The 13,461-nt window shown below is 41.1% G+C and overlaps 1 protein-coding gene across 1 annotated transcript in view; it reads right to left on the reverse strand.

Annotated features, from left to right (window-relative positions):
- The window catches only part of EPYC (epiphycan), a 54,751-nt gene extending 41,646 nt beyond the window's left edge, over positions 1–13,105 (reverse strand). Inside the window, exon 1 of the mRNA XM_075860096.1 lies at positions 12,947–13,105. Within this exon, the coding sequence (XP_075716211.1) occupies positions 12,947–13,105 (159 nt within the window). The remainder of the gene's footprint in view (positions 1–12,946) is intronic.
- Between the last annotated feature and the right edge of the window lie 356 nt (positions 13,106–13,461).

Below are 13,461 nucleotides of genomic sequence, written 5' to 3' on the forward strand. Positions count from 1 at the left end.
GCAGAGGTCAATGTTCAGGGAGGAGGAGGAGGTGAACTGTTCCCATCCCCTACTGTCAATTGTGTGATCCTGTGTTAGCTGTCTCCAGCATTTTAATAGAGGTGTTACATTTTATTGTAATCCTGCCTGTGATGACAATGAAATGACAACTGAGAGGTGAATCTCTACAGAACAGAAAGTTGTGAGGCCGAAATTAAAACTGCAAGATTTCAGAAATATATATATTATATATGTATATATATATATATATATATATATATATATATATATATAAAAGTAGAGATCTTGCAGCACTCAAAGTGGTGAAAATAAAGTGGTTTATTCAGCCAACAAACAGAGACGTTTCTGTCCAACAATAGGACAACAATGCTTGATAAAGGTCCTATTGTTGGACAGAAACGTCTCTGTTTGTTGGCTGAATAAACCACTTTATTTTCACCACTTTGAGTGCTGCAAGATCTCTACTTTTATATACTACCTAGTCCTTGGATCTGGATGGCTTGCTTGGCAACTGTGCATCTTCTCTAGTGAGTGCTGCTGTTTTCTTTTGTTGCTATATATATATATATATATATATATATATATATATATATATATATATTACTAGATAAAATATATATCAAAAAATCCTCAGTCTAGCAGCACCGATCGTATTAGGAGGGTGCGCGCCCCAGGGACTTGACCGTCGTCTATTATTGATAAAAAAAAATCAAGAAGTAGGCAGCACTCCAAAGATAGGTGAAAAAAATAACTACTTTATTAGCCCTGGTGCAACGTTTCGGCTCTAGTGTGTGGGGGGATGATGTGTAGAGCGGGCTCACGCGCTGAGCCTGCTCCATACACTGCAGGTGTCAGCTGTCTTTTACAGCAGACACGCTGCTCTAACGGCCAGGAACAGCAATTTTGCTGTTCCTGGCAGTTTAAAGGGGTTGTGCCATAAAACACATGTATCCCCTATCCACAGTATAGGGGATATATGTGTGATCGATAAGGAGAACAGGGACCGAAAGTCACCAAGAGCGCTGCATGGGAAGCTTTGACTTCCGCGTTCTGTGTCCGGCAGCTTGGTAGAGATCAATGGGATTCTTCTGCGCACGCACGAGTGGCTCTCCATTGATCTCTATGGAGCTGCGGAACAGATAAGCCGGACAAACAAGTCCAGGCTTCTCATGTAGCGCTTTGGGTGACTTTCAGTCCCCTGTTCTCCTTATCGCTGTGGATAGGGGTTACGTGAGTTTTATGGCAAACCCTTTTAATTAGTTGAATGCCACGGTCAATAGCGACCGCTGCATTTATAGGCATTTTTCTATGAAGGACATTTATGACATATCGACAGGATATGTCATAAATGTCAGATAGATGCAGGTCCCACCTATGGGACCCGCACCTATCTCTAGAACGGGGGGCTCCTAAACCCCGTTCTAGCTTTATGTGCTCTCCTGGCCACTTGATTGCATGTGGAGTTACTGAAACAGCGTAACTCGCTGAGCTACGCTGTTTCCGTTACTCCCATAGAACTGAACAGTAGTTACGGAAACAGCATAGCTCGCATGCTACGCTGCTTCCGTAACCGCCATTCACTAATATGGGAGGTAGGGAAACAGCGTAGCTCAGCGAGTTACGCGGTTTCAGTAAGGCCACATGCAACCAAGTGGCCGCTGGTTCAAGTCCCCTAGGGGAACTAATAAAATGTGTAAAAAAAAAAAAAGGTTAGATACATTTTCAGGAGTGTAAAAAAAAAAAGAACCTTTTCCCATTTTTCCCCAAGAACAATGTAAACAATAAAATAATTTGGTATCGCTGCGTCCGTAAAAATCCAATCTATTACAATATACCATTATTTAATTCGCATGGTGAGTTAAATAACTTATTACCATACACACACAATGACATGGAAAAACAAAATCAACAAAAATATGTTTAAAGCGTAGCTAAAGTTTTGCAAAAAAAAAATATTTAAACTGCTATTATGTCCCTCTACGTTAATACATTACTCCTAGCAATTTTTTTCACTTCAAAGTACCTTTTTTGCAGCTTTTTCTCACACTCCCTGATTCTGCTAGGGGCGTGTCTTACTGTGTGTGATGTTACGATTTGTCTGTATCTTTCATGGGCAGTGAACTCTAAACTCTATTACTAAATATATTTATATTACAAATGCTGCTAGAAAATAAAAAGTTGATCGAACGTTTAGTTACGCTTTAACAAGAAAACCTGATTTAAACAATAGATCAATTTCTGATGACACATTCCCATTAAGGACCCTGTTTTGCCCTTCAAGACACAGCTGATTTTTTTAAATCTGACATGCGTTACTTAAAGTGGTAATAACTTTGGAATGCTTTTACCTATCCAAGTGATTCTGAAATTGTTTTCTCGTGACATATTGTACTTTTTGTTAGTCCAAAAATTTGGTTGATAAATTCAGTATTTATTTGTGAAAAACACAAAAGTTTATAGAAAATTAGCAAAAATTAACATTTTTCTAAATTTAAATGTATCTGCGTGTAAGACAGATGGTAATACCACACAAAATAGTTACTAGTTAAAATTTCCCATATGTCTACTTTATGTTTGCATTTGTGTTTTGAACGTCCTTTTATTTTTCTACGACGTTAGAACTTTAGCAGCAATCTCTCTTATTTTCAAGAAAATTTCAAAAGGCTATATTTTTAGAGATCAGTTCAGTTCTAAAGTGGCTTTGAGGGCCTTACATATTAGAAAACCTCCATAAATCACCTGATTTAAAAAAAAAAAACAGCGCCCCTCAAAGTATTCAAAACAGCATTCAGAAAGTTTCTTAACCCTTTACGCGCTTCACAGGAATTAAAGGATGTAGAGGTGAAATTTACAAATTTCATTTTTTTGGGCCGAAATTCATTAGTAATAAAATTTTTGTACCACAGAAGATTTTACCCAATAAATGCAACTCAATACTTATTGCCCAGATTCTGCAGTATTTATAAATATCCCACATGTGGCCCTAGTGTTCTAATGGACTGAAACACAGGCCTCAGGAGCAAAGTAACACCTACTGGATTTTGTGGCCTCCTTTTCTTAGAATATATTTTAGGCACCATGTCAGGTTTGAAGAGGTCTTGTGGTGTGAAAACCGTGGAAATCCCCCAAAAGTGACCCCGTTTTGGAAACTACACCACTCAAGGAATTTTTCTAGGGGTATAGTTAGCATTCTGTCCACACAGTTTTTTTGTGCAGAATTTAGTGGAATTAAGCCGTGAAATTGAAAATCTACTTTTTGTCTGAAAAAACGTAGCCATTTTTAATTTTTACAAGGAATAAAGGAAAAAAAAGAACCACAACATTTGTAAAGCAATTTCTCCTGATTACGGCAATACCCAATATGTGGTAATAAACTGCTTATTGGACCCACGGCAGCGCTCAGAAGGGAAGGAGCGTCATTTGGATTTTGGAGCGCAGATTTTGCTGGAATGGTTTTCAGTGCCATTTCGAATTTGCAACGCCCTGGAGGGACCAAAACAGTGGTAACTCCCCAAATGTGACCCCAATTTTGAAACAACACCCCTCAAGGATTTTTTCTAGTGGTATAGTGAGCATTGAGATCCCACAGGTCTTTTGCAGAATCTATTAGAATTAGGCCGCGAAAATGAATATCAACATTCTTTCCACTAGAATGTTGCATTTTTTCATTTTCACAAGGGATAAAGGAGAAAAAGCACCCCAACATTTGTAAAGCAATTTCTTCCGAGTGCGGAAATACCCCACATGTGGTCATAATTTTTATTTTATTTTTTACAAATGAATCAACCCTTTCAGGACTGATCCATTTTTTGCTTTCTTATTTTCGTTTTTCACTCCCCGCATTCCAAGAGCCATAACTTTTTTCTTTTTACGTCAATAGAGTGATGTGAGGGCTTATGTCTTGCGGGAGAAGTTGAAGTTTCTATTGACACCATTTAAAGTACCATAAAATGTACTTGGAAACTAAAAAAAAATCTTTGCGGACTGAAATTGGAAAAAACTGCAATTCCTCAATTTTTTGGGGGTTTCGTTTTTACGGCTTTCCCCATGCAGTATAAACGACAACATAACTTTATTCTGAGGCTCAGTACAATTACGGTGATACCAAATTTATATCGTTTTTTTAATATATTTTACTACTTTTACATAGAAAAATCTAATTGTTAAAATAAAAAATTGTTTTGTATCAACACATTCTGAGAGCCATAACTTTTTTATTTTTCGGTTGCTTGAGCGGTGTGAGGGCTTATTTTTTGTGGGACGAGCTGTAGTTTTTATTGGTACGATTTTTTGTTCTGTTCTTGTATATATGTATTTATTTACACACACACATATATATATATATATATATATACAATTTAATTGGGGGGGATTTAAATTGACTAATGAGCCGTCCATGCAGCCTTTGAAAAGTGCGTGAGAGGGGCAGTTGGTCGTGGAAAAAGAAGTAGACCATTGATCTATTTTTCTTTAAGGCCAGACTCACATATAAAGTTTTGATGCAGTTTTTGGCTTAGTTCTTTGAGTCAAAGCCAGAAGTGAATCCATAAGAATGTAAAGAAAAAAAAAAAAAAGACTGATGTGTTTCCTTTCTTTTGTGTCTACTCCTCTGTTTGCCGCAATAAACGAAGCAAAGAATTGAGCCAAAAACTGCGTGTGTGATCCTGACCTTATAAATGCAGCTGAAATAGCAGAGCGGATTGCTGGTTCGGGCTCTCCTAAAAAAAAGTTGATTCCAATGCTAAAGCTTTAACACAGTTCAGAGAAAGTGTTTCTTCAGCAATGTCATGTTTGTCTCCAAGTTTTGGGGTATCAACACTACCTCCTACGCTGCTAGTCAATAAGGCAGAGGTAAAGAAGGAGTAATAGAAGGATTCAAGATTGACAACAATTTTAAAGGGTAACTAAACGTTTGACAAACTTCTGACGTGATAGTGACATGTCAGAAGTTTTGATTGGTGGGGGTCCGAGCACTGAGAACCCCACCAATTGCTAAAACGAAGCGGCAGAAGCGCTTGTGTGAGCGCTCAGCCGTTTTGAGTCTGAAAGAAAGATGACACCTAATTTCACGCCATGCCGCTATAGAGAAAATAGGTTATGAGGTCTCTGTAAGGCTGGGTTCACACGACCTATTTTCAGACGTAAACGAGGCGTATTATGCCTCGTTTTACGTCTGAAAATAGGGCTACAATACGTCGGCAAACATCTGCCCATTCATTTGAATGGGTTTGCCGACGTACTGTGCAGACGACCTGTCATTTACGCGTCGTCAAACGATGACGCGTAAAGTGACTGCCTCGGCAAAGAAGTGCATGACACTTCTTTGCAACGTAATTTGAGCCGTTCTTCATTGAAGTTAATGAAGAGCAGCTCAAGATTTACGAGCGTCAAAGACGCCTCGCATAATGCGAGGAGGAGCTTTTACGTCTGAAACGAGGCAGCTGTTTTCTCCTGAAAACAGTCTGTCTTTTCAGACGTAAAAGGCACTTCTCGTGTGCACATACCCTAAGAGGAGAGTGGTCTGTTTCTCATTTAGGAGGAGTAGTGTAAGGTGTTGCTGGAGCCCTCCTTTAAAAATGACTGTTTGCCCAAGAAAAATGTACTGTGCATATGTTTGTGACTGTTCAATATATGATTTTTTTCCAGGTAGCTGCCGATTTAAAAATACTAATGATGACGGTCAGCACTGTGAAGCTGCAGTGCTGCTGAATTGTATTGTCGCCTGCAATGTTTATGTATATATATTTTATTGCTGTGTGTTATGGTTGCCTGGTGTTGCCTGCTGCCACTAGATTGCCCTGTTGCATCAACCATATAACAAAGCTGGCTACCTGAAGAGGAGATCAGTGTGGTAGAAACCAGATGAACTGGTAGGAGCTTCTAGGAGAAAAGGGATAGTAGTGTGCTTGCTGGGAGAAGTGAAGGCCGCTTTATACAGACCCAGAGTCACTAAGACAGCGGAAGAGGGAGCCGACTGTAGAGAGGCTCCAGACAGTGCAATAAGAAATGTTGTGAGCTCCAGTGTGTATAGAGTGATGTAGAGCCAAGGAGGATAGCTGATGTGACGGAGCTGCAGTACAAGCAATTGAGTGAGTCCCTTTAAGACAGGCTCCTGGAGGTCAATTGAGTGTTGTCCCCAAGAGTGACTGAAACAGATCATAGACGAAAAAACCTCCCCTAGGTTTGGGAGCGTAAAACAGGCCGCTGATGCCTGTAGTAGACCCCTGCATCAGGGAGGAGATTGTTATGCTGCCTACTGTGCCCTTGCTGTGTACATAGAGACTGTGTATAATTGTCGCTTTAACCACCAAACATTTGTGCCTCTTTGTGTGTGAAACCAATCTGCTTATTGTGCAGTTTTTCACCCGGAATTTCTACTGCGGAAACTGCAGCACTTAGTCACCCTGCTAGTAGTCCGGCCTTCTGGGATGACGTTTATGTGGGACTTAATGACAACAAGCGTGATCTCGCGAGATCACGCTGTAAATGATAGCGCAGCCTGATCTCGATGTGTTGTGCTGTAAGTCCCACACAAACTTTACTGATGTGTCGGGATTGTGAATAGACATCGCGTCCTGGCTGGAAGCGATATCTATCCACTCTCAAGACACTTCAGTAAAGTTAATGTGTGAGTAAGTGACAGCACATCGTAATTTCGTAAGATCACGATGTCTGAGTACATGAATGGAGAGAAGTGTATGACACTGATTGGTCAGCGTTATACACTTCTCTTTACAAAGCCCACTTGGTCAAAAGCTAAAAACATGCCCAGTTGTCTATTAAGAAAGTCATTAGCATAAAGCTAATATAGGTCATAACTTGGTCAAAATTTATCATTTTTCTAAATAAAAAAAACACTGCTGTAATCTACATTACAGCACCGATCACATTATGTAGGAGATAGGGCACTTATAATGTGGTGACAGAGCCTCTTTAAGACAAGTTTGTATTTTTCTAAGTTAGTTTTGTTTAACCTTGGCTCTCATTTGAAGCTTGTGGGAAGAAGGAAATGGGGAGGGAGTGAGATAAGAGAGGGAGACATGCTCACATATGTATGTGAGTGAAACTCCTCCATCTTAGAAGAACTATCTATTATATCCTTGCCAAGATAAATAAGCCACCTGTAAACCTGATGTATGAAGAAATATAATAATGCATTGAAATATTCTTATTGGCTGAATCAGAGCTATTATCACATTGTAAATGATTGTCTGAAATCAAGCCTACACCCCTTTTGAATGATATTATTGTACTTGTTTTGGCAATAAACCTCAGAGGAGTATTTTGAGCATACCAGCATCGTCTGTGTGTCTAATTCCTCTCCCGATATATCGATAAAACATGATTAGGACCTGGAAAAACAACTGGTGGGCGGGTATTGGTTGACATACCCATTACAAATTTCAGTCTAATATATTTTGGCTCAGTTGTTGCGTCAACAGTATGAAATTGGATTTAATTGTTGTTTATTGTGCTTTTGACATTGCATGATCAGTATTGTATTTATTTGAATTGTATTGATGATGATGTTGTGCATATCGCCTGGGTGTAACTAGTATTGTTTTGAAGGTATTATTTGATTACTCTACAGTGATATTATTTGGCCCTAGCATAATGGAGTACCGAAAATATTATTTAGAGGTATGCCATTTTATAAAAATGACAATGTTTTTAACAGGGAAAGTTAATTGTGAGGGCTAATGTAGGACACACAATTCTTAAAGGTGCGCCATGGTGCCTAAGGTGTCTTTAAAGTCTAGAAAACCACTTGGTCACAACAATGCCTAGTAAGATGGCAGCAGCACCAACACTAGCAAATTCATTAAAATTGACATGACAGGGTATGCTTCCAGCTGCCTTGACAGACTGAGTCTGGTGGCCTTGAGCAGTTGGTAGCACTAGAAGCTATGGTCAGAGACTACCTGGGCTGGATCCCAAAATTGCCCCAGAGCTAACACCAGGGGCCTAACTAGGAGAGACTGGGCCCCATAGCAAACTTTTGACTGGGGCCCCCCTCCGCTGGGTACCACACAACCCCCGCCCCCTTGTAGATAGTGCCTCCCTATAGATTCCACCACACACCGCCCCCTATAGATAGCACCATACACAGCCCCCTGTAGATAACATCTTACAGCCCCAATCCCCCCTGTAGATAACGCCATACAGCCCCCTATAGATAACGCCATACAGCCTTCCTGTAGATAACGCCACACAGACCCCTCCTGTAGGGGATAGGGGATGCATGTGTGATCGCTGGGATGCCCATCAATAAGGAGAACGGGGGACCGAAAGTCCCCCCAAGTTCTCTATGACTAACCTCGGACTTCCGGAGTCTGCGCAGTTCAATAAAAATGAAAGCAGCGCTGGTCACGCATGCGCACAAGCGCGACCAGTGCACAATTCATTTCTATGGAGCTGCAGACAGAGCCCGGAAGTCCGAAGTTTGTCATGGAGAGCTTCGGGGGACTTTCGGTCCCCCCGTTCTCCTCATCGATGGGCGTCCCAGCGATCACACATGCATCCCCTATCCTGGGGATAGGGGATGCATGTCTTTTGTAGGAACAACCCCTTCAGTGGCGTCGCGATGTAGCAGCCATAGCGGCTGCTAGCGGAGCCTCCGGCCATGGGGGGACCCGTGATGGCGGGTGGCACGGGCCCCCTCATGCTGCGGGCCCCATAGCAGCCGCTACGGCTGCTACAGCGGTAGTTACGCCACTGGCTAACACTATTTCAGTCACTTGTTCATAGACCATTATGGCCTAATCTTTGTAATAAGCATAACTGTAATAAGCATAATCTTCAAACAGGTATCCCCACCCCCATCTTATTCCTATATCTACAGTGATTAAAACAAATCTAGGATCCCTTTGTCTAACCAGAGGTTACAAGACATAATGATTTCCTTGTTTTAGGTTGGTCATACAGATAAATAGCTTTGCCTAGAAAAAGGCAAACAAGAATAATTCTTTTAAATGATCTCTAAACATAGAATATACACGCTCAGAGAAATTTCGGCAATTCCTCCCTTATTATCCTCCTTTCCTTTGATATATTTTGCCTCATTGAATTTCATTGGTCAGGCCTTTTTTTGTCCCAGCCCCCAGAAAACACCCAAAGGAAGGTCACATGTTCACCTAGACACTATTTACAGCCTCCCTGTATATGGTGCCACACAGACCCCTGTATATGGTGCCACACACCTCCCTGTATATGGTGCCACACAGCCCCCTGTATATGATGCCACACACCTCCCTGTATATGATGTCATACACCTCCCTGTATATGATGCCACACACCTTCCTGTATATGATGCCGCACACCTCCTGTATATGATGCCACACACCTCACTGTATATGATGCCACACACCTCCCTGTAGATGATGCCACACACCTCCTTGTATATGATGCCACACAGCCTCCCTGTATATGCCACACAGCCTCCCTGTATATGCCACACAGCCTCCCTGTATATGCCACACAGGCTCCCTGTATATGATGCCACACACCTCCCTGTATATACCGCCACACACCTCCCTGTATATGATTCCACACACCTCCCTGTATATGATGCAACACACCTCTCTGTATATGATGCCACACAGCCTCACTGTAGATGCCGCACAGCCTCACTGTAGATGCCACACAGCCTCACTGTAGATGCCACACAGCCCCCCTGTACATGCCACACAGCCCCCCTGTATGTGATGCCACCCAGCCCTGATGTATATGATGCCACACAGACCGACATGAATGCCCTACATACTCACTGCGCTGTGTCTTCAGGTAAGGTCCCTCATCTTCACGAGATCTGCGAAGGCAACGCAATGACATTCACCTATTCAGTGCTGTCTTCTTCTGGTGTGGTCGCTAGTCTCACGGGATCTGCGAAGGCGGCGGGATGACGTCATCGCGCCGCCTTCGCAGAACCCGCGAGACTAGCGACCTGACCAGAAGAAGTCGGCGCTGCATCGGTAAATCGGTGAGTATTTGTCATCGTGCCACCGATAGCCAGCAAGGGAACTAGTAGTTCCCTTGCAAATCCCCATGTTACAGATCCGTTTTTAATGGTTGTTACATGTATTGAAAGCCGTTAAAAACTGATCCATTGACTTCTATGGGCGCTGTCAGGCCGTTAAAATGGCCAAAAATAGGACATGTCCTATTATTTGACGCCCATTATTCATGGCCTTTAAAAAAACGGCTGTGTGAATACACCCATAGAACATCATAGTTCTGAAAACAGTCGTGTGACGGCCGTTAAAAGAACGGCCGTCACATGGCCGTTTTTCACTGTCATGTGTATAAGGCCTAAGTATGGCCTTTTCTGTGTTTTTTTAAGTTTATCTTTGTACTTTTTTCTGATGGTATTTTTATATTAGGAAAGAAAAGTTATAGTTAGGGACTCGCAAGACATTTGGTGACCCTTGGCTTTGGGTTGCAAGCTGGCGTATTTTGGCCAAAATAACAACTAATACCCCATGTTTTTCATGGATATTTTTTACTACATATCCTTTTTTCAGGACACAGCCAGGTCTTATAGTGCAGGGAGAGCATGATGTGCTATTGTTTGGTCTTTCATGCAGAGAAGCCCGTCTCAGTTAATAGTATGGGCGTTACAAAAAGGCTGTGATTCGGCAAGATATGCTACGCCTCACGACTGGTACATTATTCCTCTATATATTACACTTAGTACTGACACTCCATGTACTATTCACAGCACTGACCCCCATACATCACATTATTTTTGACCCCCATTACCACACACAGTTCTGGCACTTATGTACTACACCCAGAACTTATATACCATACATTTACACTTTAATACTACACCAATACTGACACCCATTTATTATGCACCTTTGTGTAATTATAGCACTGAGCTGCCACTCCCCTCAAGACTAGTCGGAGTGGCTATTACTATTTAATGCACCAAAGCACTCTCCTTCTCTGGCATTTTTGAGCTGCCTGCGTCCTGGTGGGAACGGGTGTTGAACTACCCACTCAGTAAGTATGACTTTTTCTGTGTTTTTTGAAGATATGAGTTTTCAGTGCAATCGGAGCACTTGCAGCAAATTTATTTGGACAGAATCGAATCGGACGGCCAATTCAATGCAATTTGACTGAAAACAAAAGCCAGGAAATTTGCTCATCTCTACTTATGTTTGAAAACAATATATATTATTTTTCATTCTGAACTGAAGATTTCTGTCCCTATGGTAGTATTAGGGTATGTGCACACGATAACGACAATTACGTCTGAAATTACGGAGCTGTTTTCAGGAGAAAACAGCTCCTGCATTTCAGACGTAATTGCTCGTACTCGCGTTTTGCGAGGCGTCAATTACGGGTGTAATTTTGAGCTGTTCTTCATTGAATTCAATGAAAAACGGCTCAAATTACGTCCCAAGAAGTGTCCTGCACTTCTTTGACGAGGTAATCATTTTACGCGTCGTCTTTTGACAGCGACGCGTAAAATGACAGGTCGTCGGCACAGTACGTCGGCAAACCCATTCAAATGAATGGGCAGATGTTTGCCGACGTATTGGAGCCGTATTTTCAGGCGTAAATCGAGGCATAATACGCCTCGTTTACGCCTGAAAATAGGTCGTGTGAACCCAGCCTCACAATGCAAGGCCCTCATGAATGTAAAGATAAAACACATTAAGGGAATAGTAATTTTCCTTTGTTCTACACAGAAAATGTTTAGGCGTATAACCAACCTGATATTAATATCAGTATTTAATATAGATTTTTTAATTCTATTCTTTTCAGTTAGCCCAAATTCTTCTTACTGTATATTAATCTTAAACACCCTAAGTTACTGTGTTCTGACACAGGCAACTGTAAATACCCTTAGCACTTACCGCTGTACTTCATTTCAGGGCCTTTGCTCCCTCTGGCTTAGTAAACAGACTTAGTAAACCAGTGGACAGCCCGATTGTCCTGTCCATAGCTTTCATTGATGGCAACGGTCATGTGTTTTGGCCATGTAACCGCCTCCCGGGATGCCTGCTCTTTTGCACCAACACTGAATGCTTTTAGTGCATGCGCAGATGCAGAAGATTCTGCTGCCTGTATCTGCGCATGCCCTGACCGTTCAACTATGGTTCAGTTCCAGCACAGAAGAGCAGGCTGCTGGGAAAGGCGCTCACGTGGAGAAATGACCTAATTAATCATCTATGAATGGGATAATTGCGCCATCCACTGTTTACTAGGCCATTATAGAGGGAGCAGAGGGCTCTGAAATGAAGCGCAGGGATAAATAATGGGGTATAAACAGTAGCCTGTGTCACAACACAGTAACTTAGGGCATTTCAGAAATTTCGTTATAAAGTGGCCAACCCCTTTAACTAACAATAAGCTTTAAAGTTAATATCCAACTTTTAATATCATGTAATTTTTAAAGTCCAAAATTATGCTCATCATTTCTTATTATGTGTTTACAGTGTCTGGAGCTTCTTTTTTCTTATACGGGGCCTTAAATGACTGCATAGATAACATTCTGTCTGTCTGCAGCCACCACTATAGGGAGCTTAGAAGCTTAGTGCATTCTGCTCAATAATAAAACAGTCTGCCGTATGCGCTTAAGCTCCGTTTAGTGGGTGGTGGCAGGCAGACAGAGTGGTATCATCTAACACTTGGGCTATGCAGAGAATTTTAAACTCTGTATCAGAAAAAAAAGAGTTCCAACTGCTATAAAGATGTATTGAGAAATAAAATTCCACATCATTTTGGGCCTATTAAGATTAAAAACACAAAATGATACTCAAGGTTGGAAATTCGCTTTAACGTATCCTTCTCAATATATGTACATTTTTAAGATACAATATACGGACACATTTTTCTACAACATTATTCTCTCAACATTACGTTTTCACATTGTGCATCATTAAAACATTAATTCTAGCAAACCGCAAAAAATGAAATAATTAATGAAAGTGAATACCTCTCCTTGATCAATATTACTGTTTTCATCGTAGTCGTAATTGCTATACAGATCAACTTCATATGTATCTGTGTCGTAGTTAATAGCATCCGTTGGAGGAGCAGCTACTGCCGCTTTAAGTATAAAGAGTCCCAAGAAAATATTTGCAAACGACTTCATTCTTCAAAGATTTGTAGGGAAACAAAAATATGAAGAAGTTATCGTATTGAAATTACGATCGATGATTCACAATTGTAAAACTTAAATTATAGCATTTTATAAACAAGTAACATAACCTGTTAACCTCTATTTACTTCAGTGTAATAAGTAGAAAAATATTGTGAGAATCCCACCGTCACACCGTAGCATTAATTTAATGACTTTTTTTCTGTGCATATAAATGGGAGTACACATAGATTTTGGATGGATGCCATAATGTCTACAAGTCAACATCTTCAAGCCCAGCAGCTGACATTTTAGGATATATAATACCACTTAGCCTAATGTTAGGCTTGGATTAATGACGCAGAGCATGA

Source organism: Rhinoderma darwinii, chromosome 3, assembly GCF_050947455.1.
Source record: "Rhinoderma darwinii isolate aRhiDar2 chromosome 3, aRhiDar2.hap1, whole genome shotgun sequence".
Taxonomy (NCBI): Eukaryota; Metazoa; Chordata; class Amphibia; order Anura; family Rhinodermatidae; genus Rhinoderma; species Rhinoderma darwinii.